Source organism: Lissotriton vulgaris, chromosome 2_1 (assembly GCF_964263255.1).
Source record: "Lissotriton vulgaris chromosome 2_1, aLisVul1.2, whole genome shotgun sequence".
Taxonomy (NCBI): domain Eukaryota; kingdom Metazoa; phylum Chordata; class Amphibia; order Caudata; family Salamandridae; genus Lissotriton; species Lissotriton vulgaris.
The window spans coordinates 783,686,075-783,706,643 of record NC_141687.1 but is presented as its reverse complement, the minus strand read 5'-3'; the positions used below and the strand labels follow the sequence as shown (position 1 = coordinate 783,706,643).

The 20,569-nt window shown below is 42.5% G+C and overlaps 1 protein-coding gene across 1 annotated transcript in view; it reads right to left on the bottom strand.

The window, feature by feature from the left end:
- The window catches only part of RAPGEF4 (Rap guanine nucleotide exchange factor 4), a 1,206,373-nt gene that overhangs the window by 491,961 nt on the left and 693,843 nt on the right, over window positions 1-20,569 (bottom strand). The window contains exons 7-8 of the mRNA XM_086956142.1: window positions 19,279-19,332; window positions 18,883-18,989 (exon numbers count right to left, since the gene is read on the bottom strand). Coding sequence (XP_086812268.1) covers window positions 18,883-18,989; window positions 19,279-19,332 — 161 coding nt within the window. The remainder of the gene's footprint in view (window positions 1-18,882; window positions 18,990-19,278; window positions 19,333-20,569) is intronic.

Here is a 20,569-nt window from a genome sequence, read left to right as displayed (position 1 = left end):
TGGTTGTCTCTGGCCATATACGCTGACATAGTGAGAACAAATGCTTTGTTAAAGATGCCCTGCCCGCACACCCAAAAAAAGTAGCCCAATTCATCGAAAAGGGCAAAACAGGCTAGCTGCTGACTGGGTGGCATCTTGGCCACATGCCCAGAGATCCATTAGATGCGCGGGAAATTAGCACCAATCAACGGCATATAACTAAGCATGCAAATTGTGGAAGCCACGCGTGGAGATTTAGTGTGGAGGTGATGCTGCTGGTACTAGTACAACAAATACACAGAGACAGGTCAGCAGTCTCAATACAAAGAAGTAGGGCAAAACCACAGAGCTGCTGTGCCACAAGATATGTTCCTTCTGGTATGCAACCTGTGCAAAATATGGCTGCAAAAGGAATTCTAGGCCTTAATAGAAGGACCCAGTAAAGCCTTGACTTTCTAGACTTCACTGGCTTCCCATTCAGAAGAGTATTATATTTACACTTAAATGCCTTGACATGGCTCACTGTGCTTTTTAAGAAGTTTTTGCAAAACAAATTTAAGAAAAACAGGCCCTTCTGCACCTTGATATCAAAACCTTTGCTTTAGTTTAATGTCCTCAAAACCCAGAAAAGTCGGTGTGGGGGACAATGCTTTCTCTATTTGTACAGCAAAACTCTGGAATGTTCTGCTAGTTAAGGTTAAGGAGGATGTATCAATTCAAAATTTCGGAGATTGCAGAAACCTTAGTTCATTGAAGCAATCTTCCTAACTTATTGGTTCTTTTCTATAATTCTGCCTGTGTTTCATCTACTATGATGATAGCTCGGCCACCGCTGCAATGCCACTCAGGGTTGCCGTTTGCGCTTAACAAGTTAATTATTCATCAATTCATTCAGGCTTTTCTTCTTCTTCAATATTGAGTTCAATTAGGAGTCCGATTTAAATGACAACGTCAAGTCTAAGCTTAAATTCAATCTTGATCCATGCCTCAAGCACCACAATTTATGATATCGGAAGTTGTGAGTGCAGAGAAAGCAGCAAAAGTAAATCCTAGATTAGCTGAGCCAATGTCAGCACCTCATACTAGAGCATCCAACCCGTGTTATTTAAATGTAATATTTATAATTGATGCTCACTATCGTATCAAAGTCAGATGTACAATATTGTGTAGTCTACACCACCTTGTCATCTGCTGATGAGGCAACTACAGTAGTTACATGATCTGTGTCTTGGTTGTGTGTAAATATTCTAAGACCTAATTGGCCAAATCTGTCTCTCGGTCAATAGCAGATGTTGAAGAATCGACCTCTCTTGTAAGAATTGCTACACCATCAACATATGTCAATATTTTAGTTATGATTCTACTTATTACCACAGCCTTAATTTCATTGGCTCTGTTTAATGTATGTAAATATGCTTCCAGGTATAGGGAAAACAACAAAGGTGAGCTAGGGCACCCTTGGTCTGTCCCATGGTCAAAGATCACTGGAGCATAGGTCTCATGGATCAATACAATCCTGGCCGCCAGTCAGTGGCTCAATGCCTGTACAAATTTAAATACTGGGAAGGAGAGAGGAAAAAACATCAATCCCCATCCCAATTTCTAATCACAAAACAATAAACAATTACGAAACAACAATAGTTTCTCTCCTCTCAGCGTGATACTATGTTTGTTAGTATATTGCCCTCACCCATTTATAGTGGCATGCTTCATCAAGGGGGTGCTACAACACCCACAGCATCATAGTAAGAACATGGTTGAGCATTGATGTAAAGACTCCAGATATAGGCATAGGGATCAGAAGTGGTTAACAGTGTATAGAAAGGCTACACAATCTGACTGATTTATGTATAGGCTCCTGTTGACAGGATTAATATAATGGTAATGTGGATAATCCCAGAAAATGTATCACCCTACCATCATAACGTCAACATGTTTCAGCCACTGGTTTAATGCACTATTGAGTCAACAGCCTACTTCGGGACTAAAGATCACTATTGTGTCAATGTTACAATGTCAGTACTCGACAGTCACTGTCATTACAAATTATGAGTCACTCAAATGATAAAAAAGTGCTATATTTATATTTTCAAAGTAATCCTGGAGACTCTTCAGTTATGGAATTAAAAAAACATAAAAATGAATATAGAAGGTTGATCTAAAACATAAAATCAACACATTATGAACAATATTGCTTTGTCAGGGTTAGTCTCAGTAATGTCAAGAAGTATTAAACATGTGAAGCAAAGCACATCGTGAAATGGTGATGAGTTACAGTCAGATTGACACTATTAGTAATTAATCAGGAAAGTTGGTCTAACCAAGGTATTAGGTTAGGTTAGGTATTCCTAACCCGAGGTAGGAAATGCAACATGACCTTGCAGTCAAACCCTATGTGAGAATGAACACCATCAGCTAGCTCCCTGAGAGCAGTGGATAGTATAGTATGAATGGGTTTACATCATGGCCATAAATAACAAACTTAATGTGTTTATTCAAACAAAAATAAACAAATGGGGAGATAGATAAATTATCTCCCAAGTAAGAGATAGGGTAAAGTAACAGCTCCTCTCTTTTTATAGGACACCTGCTCTTAATGTAAACATTTATGGGCACCTCCACCGATCATATATATATATATATATATATATATATATATATATATATATATATATATATATATATATTCAATGAAAAAACCATAGGTTTTAGCCCATATATAGTTAGGGATTAGCATTTTCAAAACCTTATTTTACTCGCATAAAACCATTGAAATTCGCATATATAGTTAGATGCGCTAACTATATATCGCGCACCCGGAATCCACTGCTGATGATGTCACATATTACATCATTCATGACATGCTCAGTGACATCACTGATGACATCACTGATGACATCTCAAATGACATCACTGATGACATCACTTGTGACATCTCAAATGACATCACTGATGACATCACTGATGACATCACTGATGACATCACTGAAGACATCTCAAATGACATCACTGATGACATCTCATTTGACATCTCATTTGACATTACTGAGCACATCACTAATGACATCATTCATGTGATAATACGATGAACCTCTTCAGACTCTAATATAACCTTAGATACACTCAGTGTAAACAGACACTCACAGACTGTCACTCATCCATGGAGTTACTCACACACCTAGTCAGTCATGCAAAGAATCAATCACACCTCCATTTCCTCTACTATACAGTTATACACACCTTACTTATTCAAACATATACTAACACATATTTACTCTCTTATACAATCCCTGATACAAGTTCACAATGATCCATACAGCCACTCACACATTCACTGGCTCTTATGCACAGTTATTTATATATGTCAACTCTCACATGTACTGTGTTTTACATATGTACTTACTTTGACATGTAGCACTGAGATATCCATTCACTCACCAATACACTCATGCACACAGTCAACCGCCCATACAGCTGTTTCCACATGCACTTTTGAACCCATACATCTAGTGAATCAACTGCTCACACATCTATGCACAAAGTCATACACCTCCCAGCCACCCACACACACTCAGTCTCCCATACAAATACTTGGGCAACCAATCAATAACCCATATAGTTACTCATATAGCTACTGATCAGCACATGCAGCAGTTTACAGAACAACAGACATAATGATGCACAAATTAAGACAGTTTAGTCACTAACCCATTCACTCAGTGAGACACATTTAATCACTCACTCATACAGTCAGTCATGCACCTACTAAATCCTTCATCCAGACACTTATACATCCACTCATTCTTCAATATGTAAGACATATTTTAACTTTACAGAAACATACAGTCACTGGATGTTGTCATCAGTGATGTCATCAGTGATGTCATTTGAGATGTCATCAGTGATGTCATCAGTGATGTCATTTGAGATGTCATCAGTGATGTCATCAGTGATGTCACTGAGCATGTCATGAATGATGTAATATGTGACATCATCAGCAGTGGATTGCGGGTGCGCGATATATAGTTAGCGCATCTAACTATATATGCAAATTTCAATGGTTTTATGCGAGTAAAATAAGGTTTTGAAAATGCTAATCCCTAACTATATATGGGCTAAAACCTATGGTTTTTTCATTGAATTTCAATGGTTTTTTAATAACAAATATCAAAAGCTGTCAAATGTCAAGTACGTGATAGGTAAAAACATTTTCGTGTTTATGCACGCTGATGTGCTTTAAACGCTGCCCCCCCCCCCTCTTTTCTCTTAGAAGTACTCTCTCTTTGCAGATAGTGAAGGGTAGTTAACGCAGGCCTTTGCCCCCGTTGTAATCCGTCGTGCCTGCTTGTCTCTCCATTTGATTGATTGTTATCCAAGCATTTACTATTTTAGAATTTATTCTCTTTGGTTCATTCTCTATTTACTAACAAGCACAAAGCCGCAATACTCTGTTTAGTCTTTGCAGATAGTGAAAAATCGTGTTAAAAAAAAAAATAATCGAGCAAAATCAGTAGGCCACTAATGGGATCTCTTTTTGACCTCGCTAAAATAGAAACATTAGGAACAACCCTTCATGAGAAATACGAAACTAGTGAGATGAACTGAGCTCCACACCATGATGGCTGCAAGACAGCTCGGCTCCGCCACCCACCCCGCCCAAAATAACGATAAACTCTATGCAAATATTATAAATATATACAACACACCAGCAAAGTAACAGGGTAAAACATTTTATTAAATAACTATTTACATAACTATTTTATACTTTTTGTTGCCTGATCCGGCTAGCTCAATCGATCGAGCATGAAACTCATGCATTCTGATAGCAAGCGTTGCTGCTGATGCTATGCAAACAAAAACTGGTTTTCAGTTTGTACATTCTTCAAGATTTTTCATCCAAGGCTGGTTGAGAGTTTGTAGAACGATGGCTTCAGATTTTCAACATACGGTGTGGTGGCGCGGACTGGGAGGGTGCGCTTGACTTCTGCCCCCTCCCCAAGTCGTGTTGCCCTGGCGTGGCCTAAGATCGCCCCCGACATAGGCGGCCGGCTCCCGGGGTCCGGCGGAACTTTTTGCCTTTTGATGACTCTTCCATTCTGGACCTTATCCCACAATCCGTTTGACCTGAAGACACGCTGTAGTGGGGCGCCCCTTTACCGTTTCAGTTGCCATTCCGCCCGCTTTTGCTACACTGTGCCTCTTCCGCCATTCAGCTGTTTACTGCCCGCTCTTGCGACTACAGCGTCTCGCTCACCATGTAGTTGAGTTGCTCCCGCTCTTGCGATGCAACTATAGGCGGCTGCCACAGGACTCTCAAAATGACGGCCGCCTCTTCAGATTTGGGCGTGGTCCACTAAAATGGCCATGGGACACCTTGGAACTCGGACGCTTGTCTGCTAGGGCTTGGGCCCCATTCTCGAAAGCGTCCACTGAGCCTTGAAGATTCTACAAAAGTCTTGGGGGCCCCCGACTCCCGCAGGCTTCTGGTGGGGAGCGGCTGCCATGATTGCTCGTGGAATGGCCACGACTGAGATACGAGATGGTGGTGCTCTCATGCTAACGCCAGCTTCAGTCTGAAACATCCAGAAACACTGTAGACTACCAATTCGATCAGTTCCGCCCCAACGTGACCCGGTAGGGAAGAACTTGCCCTCCCCTCTTTGACTGATGGTTCTTGTTGCCTGTCCCTTCTGTTGTCATTTAACAGAACTTTTAGACTGCTGAAAGGGGTTGTGTTCCGACCGCTGGTTGGTGGAGACATTTTGACTATATTCTGGACCTACGTTGTCGCGTAATGCGTTATATGACACGCCGCGTTAGCGCACCCGGAAGTACTCCAGTGCGCGAAGCGCAGCTTCCCGGAAGGGATCCGGGGCGCGGCGCGCAGCGCGTAACGTAAGCATAACAGGTCATGTGACTTGTTAATAAAACTTTTCATTGGTTCATTTTACTTTTGTTATACTAATGATGAAAGGCTTGGTCATATGACCTAAAAATTACGCTTTTTATTGCTTTCGAACATTATTTTTTCTTAAACATATATGTTATAATGTTCCAGGCTAATGTATTTTCCCGGAAAATTTACAACTGTCCTGCAAGTAAAATATATTCCTTTTTCTAGCAAAAGGGCGTTTCTTCGTCCCATGACGGAGCCGTTGAGCAAAAGATGCTCGGCCTGCTGTCTTAGTCGCCGATACGCCTGAATATCAGATTCTTATCGATCACTTTATGTTGCAGGAGTAAAAAACACAACAGCCCTTGACCATTTATCTTTACTGCGTTCCTGCGTATTATACCTTTTATCCGTCATGTAATTGGACTGCTTTATTTCACTTGCCTTTTACTGATTCGAAAACAGAAACTAAAATTAAAAACTTTACCAATGTAAATACTACTACCATGTTTTGTTTTAAAAACCTTTATTGTGAAAATGTCAGTATACAAATACGGGCCTATAACCACGTGGGCCGGCCACGGAGCAAACTGGAATCGTATATGATGAGGAGACATTTACACTGTAGAGGAACGCAACGAGCGGGCCATTAGGTTGCAAGAACTAAGGTGTCTAACAGTTGCGGAATCGGTGGACGTACATTTTGTAATTAAAATACGACAGGGCCACTTACAATAAAATTATCTAGATATACATTTGCGGGCAAGTACCATGGGTGACGTTAATTCGAACTTTCAATAGTACAGTAATCAATAACACATCAGAACTTAATATCAATAGGGATGTCGAAATATTCAATCAATTCTCATTCCCGCCCGCCATGTGCTTCAAAACTGCATACGTATCTCGTGATATCAAGGTTGTGCAACCAGTACACAACAAGGAGGTACGAGTCCCATTTATACCGGCGCCATTTTGGGCGAGGCCGGGCAGGTCCAGGATATAGTCAAAATATCTCCACCAACCAGCGGTCGGACCAGAACCCCTTTCGGCAGTCAAAAAAGGTTCAGTTAAATGACAACAGAAGAGATAGGCAACAAGACCAACAGTCAAAAGAGGGGAGGGCAAGATCTAAAGCCATTGTTCTACAAACTCTCAAGCAGACTTGGATGGAAAAATCCTGAAGAATGTACAAACTGAAAACCATTTTTTGTCTGTATAGCATCACCAGCAACGCTTGAGTCAGCTTTGTGTGAAGCCGCCATTTTGATTCAATCAATAGCGTCCCCCTGCACACATTCAGGGACCTGGTCGTGTCTAAAGGTTAAACGGATTGTGGGACAAGATGTAGAAAGGAAAAGGAAAAAAGTTCCGCCGGACCATGGGACTTTCGGCGCAGCATTGTAGGATGGCCACACCAGTGCGGCAACTTGCTAGACACCACCTCGGTGCCATCCAGATCTCGGCGCGTTGTGCTTCCTTCGGCCTACTGTAGCCGCAAGTGCGGACGCAACTCAGCTGGATAGCGAGTGAAACACCAAGGGGCGCCCCACTGCAGCCGAGGAGCCTCCATCTTGGGGGCGACGCACAGCATCACATTGCTTTCTCAAACAGCCCCCACTGACTGACGCGACCTCACAGGCCAACGGGGCGCCCCACGCCGAATTTCGGCGCAGCATTGTAGGATGGCCACACCAGTGCGGCAATTTGCTGGACACCACCTCGGTGCCATCCGGATCTTGGCGCGTTGTGCTGCCTTCGGCCTACTGTAGCAGCAAGTGCGGGCGCAACTCTGCTGGACGGCGAGTGAAAAGATAAGGGGCGCCGCACTGCACATCAGGTGCCTCCACCTGGGGAGGCGAGAGAGGCCAGTTTGCGCCACCCCGCCCCCCCACCTCCCAGAGACCCCACGCCGACTTTCGGCGCAGCATTGTAGGATGGCCACACCAGTGCAACTTGCTGGACACCACCTCGGTGCCATCCGGATCTCGGCGCGTTGTGCTGCCTTCGGCATATTCGCACATCTGTCCGCTACTGACGCCGCCTCACGTGCCAACGGATTTTCTACGCTTTTTATAGCAGCGCGTAACGTAAGCATAACAGGTCATGTGACTTCTTTATAAAACTTTTCATTGGTTCATTTTACTTTTGGTTTCCTAATGATGGAAGGCTTGATCATATGACCTAAAAATATCACTTTTCATTGGATTAAAACATTTTTTTTCCCAAACGATGAAAGCCCCACCTTGTTTCTAGATGTTTCAGACTAAAGCTGGCGTCAGCCTGAGAGCACCACCATCTCGTGGCTCCGTCGTGGTCATTCCGCGAGCAATCATGGCAGCCGCTCCCCACCGGAAGCCTGCAGGAGTCGGGAGCCCCCAAGACTTTTGTAAAATCTTCAAGGCTCAGGGGACGTCCGAGTTCCAAGGTGTCCCAGGGCCATGTTAGTGGACCAGGCCCAAATCCGAAGAGCCGTCCGCCATTTTAAGAGTCCTGTGGCAGCCGCCTATCGCTGCACCGCAAGAGTGGGCGCAACTCAACTACATGGTGAGCGAGACGCTGTAGCCGCAAGAGCGGGCGATAAACAGCTGAATGGCGGATGAGGCACAGTGTAGCAAAAGCGGGCGGAATGGCAACTGAAACGGTAAAGGGGCGCCCCAGTACAGCCGACGAGCCTCCACCTGGGGAGACCCGTTCACGCCGCCTCCCCCCCCACCCCCCCGGGGCGCCCCACGCCGTTTTTCGGAGCAGCATTGTAGGATGCCAAAACCAGTGCGACAACTTACTGGACATCACCTGGGTGCCATCCACATCTCAGCGCGTTCTGCTGCCTTGGGACTATTCGCACAACAGACCGCTACTGACGAGGCCTCCCCGCGCACCCCCCGGGACGCCCCACGCCGTTTTTCGGAGCTGCATTGTAGGATACCAAAAACCAGTGCGGCACCCAGGTAACATCACCTGGGTGCCCTCCAGAACTCAGCACGTTGTGCTGCCTTGGGACTATTCGCACAAAACACAGCTACTGACCATTGTTGCTTCTTTTTTCAAAAAAATGTTTAAATGTATTTACTGTTTTTGTTGCGTTCTATATATTTAAAAGTTATTAAAGTGTTATAATCCTACTTTGTTGGAGTACTATATATTTATAATGTGACACATAATTGTAAAAACTTTGATGTACAAAGAGGCATCCCTGGAATCTTCCGCTTCAGGCTCGGTCCCACACACCCTCACAGTGAGAATCCCCTCCCCAAGCACAATACAGGATGGTTATCAGATAGTAGGAACGCGTGTGGTGTGACAGATCTACTGTAACTCCTTTGAAGAGGGGTGATTCTCTACAGCTGGGGCCATAAACTACATCTGCAGGGCTAGGTGATAGCCTGGGACGGGCCTGAACAATCGGACACAGAGGAAGAAGAGTGTCAGAGGGTGCGGTAGTGAATAGGGTGAAAGGGTGGTGTCGGGCGGGCACAGGGTGTGATTCTCAGGGAAGAGCAGCGCACATGGGAGGAGCTTTCTGGCCCATGCATGAGAGAGAGAGCGGGGGTGACCAGTGCGTGGGGGAGATGCTTGCGAGGGTGAGGAGCCATGCTGAGGATCGGCGGCGTGCAGAGAGTGGGTCTGGTCAAGGCATCTAAAATGGCTGCCGTGCTCAACAAAAGTGTGGCATTGCAAAAAAGACAAGATGGCGCAGACAATGTTTATCAATAAGGATTAATTTATAACAATTATTTAAAACAAAATATTTACTCGCAGTGACAAAATGGCGGTCAACACTTCCTGATTTCCATCGAATCGAACGTTAACAGACGTCACGCAACAAAAAAAAAAAACGCTCACGCACAGCCGCTGGAAGACATGTATCAACATATATGAGCCTCCTCAGCCACCCTCAGAAAACAAAAGGGGTCAGGATACGTCTCCCGTACCCCCTTATACCTAGTAATTTAATGAAATCGAAACACAAAATGGCGAATTCATGTTTCGCTACCAGTTTGCGACCCGGTTCGCGAGCCGAGAAGCGCTTCTACCGCGAAAAATCTAATTTTTATTATTTGCCCCACGGGACCCTTTAATAACCCCAACATCATTCCTAGGGGGTCAAGAGGGGTCTACCTAGCCCCCTTTCATTAAATTCCCCCTTCGTTTTTCTCCTCCTCTTGTCTCTCGATCCTACCGACAGACAAGATGGCGGCCGCACCGGACTGTTTAGAATGTTGACAGACACCGGAGAGCCAATCAGCTTCGCTACGCAAAGCTCCGTTACGCGAAAAGTACGCGATCTGGAGCGCTATCTGGGACGCTGTCACAGATATACCTGTTTTTTAAACGTTAATTTCTCAAAATCCACTGGAGCACATATATTGAGACCCAGCAAAGGCACATCGGGCTAACAGTCCCTATAATTTTGCCAAGTTTCGTGCAAATCCATTCAGCCGTTAATTTGCGAACCGAGAAGCGCTTCTACCGTGAAAAATCAAATTTTTAAAATGTTCCCCACGGGACCCTTTAATAACCCCAACATCATTCCTAGGGGGTCAAGAGGGGTCTACCTTGCCCCCTTTCATTAAATTCCCCCTTCGTTTTTCACCTCTTCTTGTCTCCCGATCCCACCGAGAGACAAGATGGCGGCCGCTCCGGACTGTTTAGAATGTTGACAGACACCGGAGAGCCAATCAGCATCGCTTCGCAAAGCTCCGTGACGCGAAAAGTACGCGATCTGGAGCGCTATCTGAGACGCTGTCACAGATATATAAATTTTTTAAAACGTTAATTTCTCAAAATCCACTGGAGCACATATATTGAGACCCAGCAAAGGCACATCGGGCTAACAGTCCCTACAATTTTGCCAAGTTTCGTGCAAATCCATTCAGCCGGTCGAGCTAAAAGTGAGGCCAAACGCCCTATGGAAATTAACATGGGAAAAACGCGTTTTGGGACCCCCCTTTTTTCTCGGCCCCCCCTTGACGAACCCCCCACAAATTTTCAGGGGCTGCTCAGAAACAAAATGTGCCATTTTCCTGAAAATTTCAGCCGATTCCGTCCACAAACGCCAAAGTTATTAGACATAGAATTTTCAAAAGTTCCATAGAGAAATAATCCTAACTATATATACCTACTGGCTATCGCCAGTAGGTAATATATATATATATATATATATATATATATATATATCACAGCTCAGGTTTCTTTCGCGTCCAAGGAAAGAAATTCCGGCACTCACAGGGAAAGTGTTCAGTATGTTTTTAATCGCTCAGCAGACAAACGCGTTTCGGTATTCCTTCGTCAGTGTCTACCATTGACACGGAAGGAAGCGTACTTAAAAGGTTTTCATTACGTTTGTGCATGCACATAGAAAGAGGACTGACGTTTTACCTCCGTGAGAAACGCTATTTACATAGTAGATTACTTTTCACTTCAACATTTCAGTATTCGCAATCATAAAGGCATTAAAAATTACATTTCAATTGTTAAGGTATATTGTATTTTGTGATTTACCAACAATTCAACATACAAGTGTAAAGTATATTTGCCTTTGTTGTGCGGTGTGCGTTATTCAGCCGTGGATCGGCATTGCTCACGGGGTATAATGGATCTCGTATTTACAGAGTTTAAGCTTTACCCAGGTGGGAGGACAATTCTTCATTTCTATTCAGTCCCAGGGGGGCCTTAGTTTGGAGGTCAATTATGTAGCGGGATTCTAGTCTTCTTAATTTCCGCAACCTGTCTCCACCCCTTGGGTCTACTGGTATGTGATCTAGCGCAAAAAATTGTAGGAGTTCCCTATTGCTATTGTGTTTGAGAGCAAAGTGTTTAGCTACGGGGTAGTTAAAGTCCTTATTCATAATTGCACGTTGGTGCTCCAATATCCGTAACTTAACATTTTTCACTGTACTGCCTATGTACTTTAATCCACATGGGCACAATAGGCAGTAAATATATATATATATATATATATATATATATATATATATATATATATATATATACACGGTCTCAAGACGAAGATACCAACTCGCTCCCCCATATTTCAATGTACTATCCTATTATCCTATGGAAATCGAGTTCTTATTGACAACAAAACAAGAGAATGCCACCCTGCTAACAGCTAACTTCGTCAAGTGTCCGATGCTTCCAACCATGCGGTGTCTTTTCCTCCATTGATAATATTTTCCACTGCGCCATCCCTAAAATAGTCCTGAGTCATGACCACATATGTAGCATGTTTCCTTGTCTGACATAAGCGTTTAACATCATGTCTGACATTACATGCACTGATTAGTTCTCCAGAACAAAGGAGCTACTACAACGCACTGAAACCACATTTCCGTTGTTGATCAGCGCATAACATGTCGGGTATTATTCTCATACAGCACTTCCCCCAGCGCATAACGTGCCGGCTATTATTCTCATAAAGCACTTCCGCCAGTGAGAAAAACACTAGACAGCCCCTAGGGGGAACATATTAACAACTTTTATTGGAGAGAAACATACCTCCTTCATCCATATGATTACAGGGATCAGATTACATGAATATTGAAGACCAAACCAAATCATTCGAACAATGGTGGTATTGTTTGATATGTTTAAAAAAATGCACCTAGTATGTTAAAAAGAAGCGTTAACATGTCTTATAGCACAGCTGATTAAGATGAGAGAGGCATGCACCTCGAGAGTGTGATATTGTTCATACCAGTATTATCCACTAGTCCTTCCAGGTCATGCATTATTATTCTCTGCCTCCCTGATTACCGATATTTCCAGTGCCTCAGACTGATACCTCAGCAACCCAGACCATGAAGCATTACACATTCTTCTCTTTGAATTTGTAAGTAATTATTTTTGTCTTTCCTCCTACAACCTTTCCTTTCTGGGTCCTACATACCCCCAAAGAGGAATAAATAATCCATTGTGTTTGATTACATATTTATACTATTTGTTCAGCCTACTACAATCCTCTCTTGCCATATTCCCAATTTATTATGAGGGTTCTTTTTAAATCGTTATTCAATTTGTTGCTTTGGGATGTCGGTTCAATTTTGACACCATTCATTTTTGACTGCCCGCTTTTGTCCCCTTAGGCTCCTACCCCTCTACCTTTTTATTTTCCCATTCAATGTGACCAGAACTCAATTGTAATTTCCCTCACTAATGGGGGAATTTTGGACCTTAGGAGCCCATGGTGGATATCCACATTATTTTACTTTACCTCAGATTTGTGATTTTTATTGAAATTGGCCATCAACGTGGTTTGTTTCACCCATTCTGCAGTTAAATAGTTGCCTTTAATGAATTAGTCAAGTGCATCGACCTTCTTCTCTCTAATTTAAATATAACCTTTTTTAGGGACTAGTACTGAATCCATAATCATGTACTTACATCAAAATTCATTTCCCCATTCCTTGTGTTTCACTACACGTGCCCACTTCCATCTTGTCTCTCGCTGTGGACTCTTTATGCTTATCTCTGCAATTCTTCTTATCTTTATTTCAGGTATTATTTACCACCAGCACAATATATATATATATATAGTTACTACTCCTCTCTTTGACCATGTAGCATCATTATTCATAAATATTGTTTGTGCATACTTTTATTGTGCTCTATATCTTTCATCCTTAACATAACTATTGAGTGTTATTATGTACTGATCACCATTAATCATGGCCTTGATGATGACCTGCTAAGTTCTAGTAGGGTTGGCACGCGGTTGACATTAATTCGGGAACAAAGACTACCTGCAAAATTGTTCTGTTTCTTGCTGGGTACATTTCTTTAAAATAAATTTTAAAGACTCAAGTTACTTTATGTACTCTGTTGATGGATATATAACATGTCTCCGTAATTTCTTTCCTAGATCATGTTTTTCTGGATGATTTCTTCACTCACCAGTACCATGTGTTTTCCTGTACCTATTATAGCGAACACATATATATTTTCACATTTACTAGTAGTGTACTTAAAGTATGCCTAAATTATTTTGATATATTTATTTTTTGAGTTTACATGGTCTTTTTAACTTTCTCTTATTGTTTATTATTATCCTCTATTTAAAGCATATTGTGATAGATAATTGTATCACCCAATGTTGGTTTTCTTTATGTTTGAAAGAATAAGAGGTTGGACGCCATTGTTGTTACTATAGGTACCCAAATGTCCACCCAAAGTTTATGGGTTACTCCTATAGTTAGTTACCAGATTGCAGAGTATAACAGTTGAATTCCTCTGATCAGCTGCCTCCTCTCCAATGGAATAGAGTATTTCTTTAGTTTCTTTCATAACATCTCATGATTTATACTACTAAATGCAGATACCAAATCAAATAATCAGAAATCAAGCATGGAAGACCTCTTATTAAATGCTAAAATAGCTAAATTCAATAAGAGGAAGCAACTAGACAGGGTGCTCTGACCCAAGCAAAATACTGTTGTAATGATGGGAAGAGTATGATTTGTTTCAGACCAGTCTTGTAGGGCTAAAAGCAATACTTCTACCATAACCTTGCTTTGCCATCCGGTATGAATAGCAACCGAGCTATATAAGATCTATATTCAGACATTAGTGTATCAGCAAACATATACTGAACTATGGCACATTCCTGCCTACTACAATGACCTAATAAGAGGCAATCACATTGAAGCGCACTGCCTAGGAACAGTTTAAAAGAAATGGCAGTCCCCACCTTTGGACCCGTGGCTTTGGTAGACTTTACAGATTTTAAAAAGGCCATTATGGCAGCGGGTCTACTTAACTAAAATCCATGGATTTCTCATTTTCTATTTGCTTTATGTTTGTCTGAGGGACAAAAAGGGTGACACCCATTTATAGTTACCAGTAAGAGTGGAAGTGTCTTTCCTAGCACACAGAAATGTGCTATCAGCAGCCAATTGCCTGAAGGCACAGAGGCATCTTCTTCCTAAGCATTCTTCATCAGTTCCTTCACTGAAAGTTTAACAGGTCAATTTCTTACAGCCATCTTCTGCTAACAATACACTAGGAACTAGGCTGGGAACTTGATTTTCTGGGTCTACCTGAGACATCTATTTGGAATAAACCAAGCAAGATCAAATGTATTCACAAAAAAATGCCCTGGCGTGCACTCAGGTCATATTCACTGTCCACTTCCTGGCAGTTGTGAGGTTCTCTTTCAGGCTGGTCTGGACAGACATACTTATTAGAAAATGTATCAATTGGCTTTAAATTTATATTGGGCTCTCTAAACAGAGGTGTAAAGAAAATAAGTTATGCATAACATTAAGCAGCTGTAGCTTGATGAGACACACAACAGGCCATCTATCAAATATCAAAGAAGTACAATTTCATAATTCTGGCCAAATTTCAGTCATAAAAAAATGTTGGTGCTAACAGCATTTTCTAAACCTGATCTTCAATTTAATAGTACTCTGCAGTAAAAACTATAAATTGATGCTTGGATGATACATGTTGAACCACAGCTATCGTAGCTGACCTGTCAGCAGCAGAGCAGGCAGTCCAATACGAATACTGCTGATGTCAAAGGGATTTGTTATTACTATTATGAGGGATATCAGTGATGAGCTTGTCCCTGCAAGGGCAGGACAGACTACAGAGAAGGAGAGAATATAAGAGAACTAAGGTATACTGTTTTTGCAGAGCATTTGGGGTCTCAGACAACTTTAGAGGTAAAATAAATCCAATGCTCCAAATATTAAGAGCCTGATTATGAGTTGCTCATTATATTCCGATCCATGTGTAAACCCTTGTTCATGCACGGGTTGGAATTAAGAGTTACAAGGTATTTAACATATCCAATAATTATTGGATGTGTTAAATACCCCAAATTTCATTACATTTCAGCAGGTCAAATCTGTCGTCATTCAACAGGGGAAATGTGTACGTTTTTTTTCCGTACCATGCGGATTTTGTTGAGTTAGGTTCTCTTCTCCACGGAATAGAGAGGGCGTGAAATTTCCCGGTATCCTTCATATATTGACGATATATTTGGAAGATTACTCGAAATCGGTAGAAATCCTGAACTATTACCGGCTCTTCATCATTAAAAGCACACACAATTAAAAGGAGTCGTTTTATTGAAGTTCTATCTCTCTGCAATCGTGTCGCATAGGAAGGAACCTAATAGAACACATTTTATGCCGAATGATCTTTATGGAAATATCTCAAATGAATTGACCATCTAATTGTAAATATACTACTATATATATTGTTCGGGAAGCAATAACCCAAACCTTATCATCTATATGCCGTAACAAGATCGACTCTAGCCAGATATCACAGTATTGGTGGTGTGCCCCTGACCACGGAAAAGTTCTACTCAACTCTGGTCTCAATCATTAATCTTGAGTTCAAGAGCAGATAATAGAGAAAGTTGAGACGGATCCACCAAACAAAGTCTTTAACGCCGAAACGTGGGTCGTGTTTTCTTTTCATCGACCGCCAGCCTTTGAATTGCTCAATAACTCCTTCTCTAGGTTTTTAACGGCAATACAATTTTTCTGTGTATAGTATTATTTTGTTGTGTTTGTGAAAAACAATCTGTGTTGTTTTGCTATTTATGTACAAAAAGATTTTTTTTTAAATTATTAAAAAAAGTATGTATTTGATAGGTGTGATGAAATAATAAAAAGATTATGAACCGTAAAAAAATCGAATCATTATAATAAAGAAATATAATTTCGTATCAACCAATAAGTGTTTGCAAATTTTATACATATGCTTATTTAATGTGGACTGTTTTCACATAAATCAAGGCCTGATATGTTTCATTATAAGTGTAATATATATCTTGTAGTTAGCTTGTCGTCTTACCCCAATTGATATCGTTCCCTACAACTAGCAAGAACTCTTGTTTTTTAGTGGGGGTCCAATTTTTTTCAAAATAGTTAAACACCAAAATCTGCATGTTATTCTCCAATAGCTTGAAATAGATGCTATTTATTGTACTCGATAAATAACGAGACCCAGGTGTGATATATATCACTTTAACTTGTAATCAGCGAGAATGGAGAAGGCACTAGCAATGCTGAGTCCGGAAGCAGGAGGACTAGGGATATCGAACCTGCTTAAATACTTCCAGGCGGCACAACTGCGCTATTTAGTGGAATGGAGCAGGTGGGAGTCAGAAAGGCACTGGCTCTTTCAGGTCCAGGCGATTGCGGGGCGCCCGCTCCAAGAGATACCTTTTCTTTGTAAAGCCCACCGACCTGCCAATCTTTACGCTTTGTTCGTCAAACGGGTCCCTTTGGGAGCGTGAGATGCCACTAATATCGAGCACGACCTTACCACATTCCCCTCCCCACTTACCCCACTGGTCGATAATCCGGATTTCACTCCGGGCCTGGCACGGGGCGCATTCACACACTGGAGGCCCGCGGGTGTAGAGTCCTCCACCATGTCTACGGCCTGGACGGGGTGCTTCCCTTCTCGCTCTTAAAACAGGAATATAACCTTTCGGAGTCGGACCAGCTGCGTTACATGCAGGTTCGGCATTGGGCGCTCCAGCCGCAGGTACGGGAGTCGACGGATAGGAAACTCCGACCCAATGAGCGATGGCTTCTCTCGAGCACTTCGGACTCCAAACTGATCTCAGACCTCTACAAATTCTTTCAGCCCTCCGCAATACACTTCTATAAACCGGGCAGGGAACGCTGGGACCGTGAATTAGGCAAAACACTGAGTCACAGCGAATGGTACCAGATCTCGTACAGGGCGCGCCACTCCGCATACCACACCGGGCTCACAGAGACACTCACTAAGGTTACCACGTACTGGTACTATACCCCGGAACGGCAGCATGAGATTGACCGCAACAGAGACAAGCACTGCTGGCGGGGCTGCGGACACACAGGCACTTTATTGCATCTCCTGTGGGACTGCCCGCTCCTCCAGGATTACTGGAAGCAGGTGATAGACGACATTGACACTCACTTTCAAACGGAACTGCCCCGCTTCCCTGCCTATGCTTTGCTGGGGCTCCCTAATCCACTGACATATCCCTTGCACTCACGTAGGGGACGCCAGATGTCCATCGCTCTGGGTTCTGCTGTACAGAACATTCTTACACATTGGCGAACGATTACAGTCCCCTCCACTACAGGCTGGTTGCATAAATTGTGGTGTGTGTTAGGAATGGAGAAACTCTCGCTCACCGTGGCGGGAGACATTGACCAATTTGACGACCTCTGGCAACTGTTTCATTCTCTGTTAGTCACTGAATTCAGGGAGCTCACCTGCCCGAGATTGCCTGTTGAGACTTACAGAGCCCAAAAAGGCAGACTCCTAAGGAGTACAGAGGATGGATCACTCAAGATCGGGTGTGTGGGAACAACGAGTTGGCAAATATGAGCACTGGACAGGGGGGCGGGGGTGGGGGGGTGTTGGGGGGATGGAGGGAGGTAGGAGGGAGGGCTTTCTTATTGGGGATAATTGCTACACATATAGTCTTTATACGCCTTTGCTGGTCCAGTTGGCCATTGTTTATCACGTCCGCCCCCCTTGGGGTTGTACTTAACTTCCATTCGCTTTCTGTTGCTACTGAACCGCATAACCTGTGCAGTGTATGTTTTGTCTTGATGGTGCTGCTCTCAATAAAAAGATTTAAACCTAACTTGTAATTAGGTCCTGTATGGGATAACAGGAAAAGTGGATTACATTTCTCATGGATTCTTATTTAGTTAAAACAAATCCATTCGCCTTAGGCTCTGTGGCCATGGACGTGTTCCGGGCTCAGGAATTGCTGCAGAACTTGTAGGCAAAACTCTCTTTGTTTTCGAGAGCCACAGGTATTGCATAGGCATTATATGCTACGCATACTTAACTCACCTAATTGACGATACAGCACATGCAACGTGTGAAAAATGCTAGTTAACGTTTTCCCGAACATTTATGAGTTAAACTCAAATGTAATATTCGATTAATATACACTTAAACACTTATTTAACAATAAATTTGCCAACATTTTTAAATACATTCATATACCTATAAAAAGTCCTGGTACTGACTCTTACCTATAGGTTTTCAGGTGGTATTTCCGATCTCTTATCATATGAGGCGCTCGAGATATGATTGTATTCCGGAGAACCTTTCCAGCCCTGAGGATTCTTTCTGAGGGCACCTTAGAGTTATGATGAGAAATAACAAAAGAACAAATTACGTTATTGCCCACTCTTCTGTAACAATGTATCGCACCGATGCTTGAATGGCACACATAACAGTATTTTAAAGTACTGGCCTTAGACAGATGTTATTCGTAATGAGCTTCATAAAAACATATGTCTGAGCTAGGGGAGCAGTTATGCTAGTTTGTGGAGGAATAGATGTTCCCCTCCAATTGTGCTTCAGTCTGTCACCACACATTCATGAAATTCGCGCTAACCAGTAGCTACATTTCAACATTCCATTACCTGGGTAATGGTTTTAGCAGGACGCAGAGGGATGTCGGGGTCAATGAGAGGTGTCTGGAAAATAAAATGTAAAATGGAACAAACAGAAAGAAAATTATAACAGAACTTTAAAAAAATGATTTGTACAAAATAAAAATTATTAGTCGAATAAAGGAAATGTTAAATTAAAACCAATGAAACGTGAATATTTTGAGATACATTTCAGTAAATATAAGTGTCAGGTATCAGGCTAAAGAAAGTCATTATCAAACAAAGTTTTCAAGATAATGAAAGTGATTTAAAATAATTTCTGGAAAAATAATTATAAAAACAAGTTCCGGACATTGTATTAAAATGCGACAACTATGCACCAGTAAATCATCGAAAGCGTGTTTCTTAAAACACAGACGGTTTTGAAAAGGATTACATACTGTTCCGATTTATAAAATGTAATTTCGAAAATTACATGATATCCTATGCCCCACATGAATGGTAATGTCTATCTATGTGATACTTGCTATTTACAAAGAACCTGAGTTATAGGTGCAAACTAAACTTTTAGGAAAAGTGATGAAGGGTAATGCCACTCTTGCTATAGGAAGAGAGTTTTTTCTAGCAAACAATGTTCTTAAAAACATTTTGTTAGGTGCAGAAAAAGAAGGACCTGAGCCCTGCACTATGGGCTGGCAGACCCTGCATGCAGCAGAGGGTCGTCGTTAGTCACTCCATGGGCAGGAGTGGGATCAGCAGCGGCCATGTTCCCACAAGATGGTGACCTTATCCTAAGGCGCTGAGGCAGGGGGGGGCTTGAAAGCACAGTTGGAAGGAGTGCAGCCTCTTTTTTCCTTGACCACCTGGCAATGAGGACCTCCGTCGCATCTGAAGAGAAAACCCACCCACACCTGGAGCAAAATGCGGAAGAAATGTGATGGGTATTTGAGCAGAAAATAACGGGGCTACCTGAAAAAATGGGGCTATCTGCTGGTTTTGTCCCCTTGATGAGGTCATAACATAAAATGTGTATTTGTAAAGCCAACGTTCACCCCAAAAGGGGCATCTTGGCACTAAATAACAGATGTTTATTGTTACCCAACTCAATGGTACTCATTTTATCGACCCCAGAAAGGATGAAAGGATGAAAGGCTGAGTGGACCCGCCGGGAATTGAACCTGTGACCATGAGGTTGAACACAGGCCCCTACAGTGGATGCATTAGTCCACTAAGCCACCAGACCCGATCCTGATTGACACAGGGATGGCTGGAGGGGGGCTGGCCTGCTGGTACTCCCGGACCTTTCAGCCCTACCCTGGGT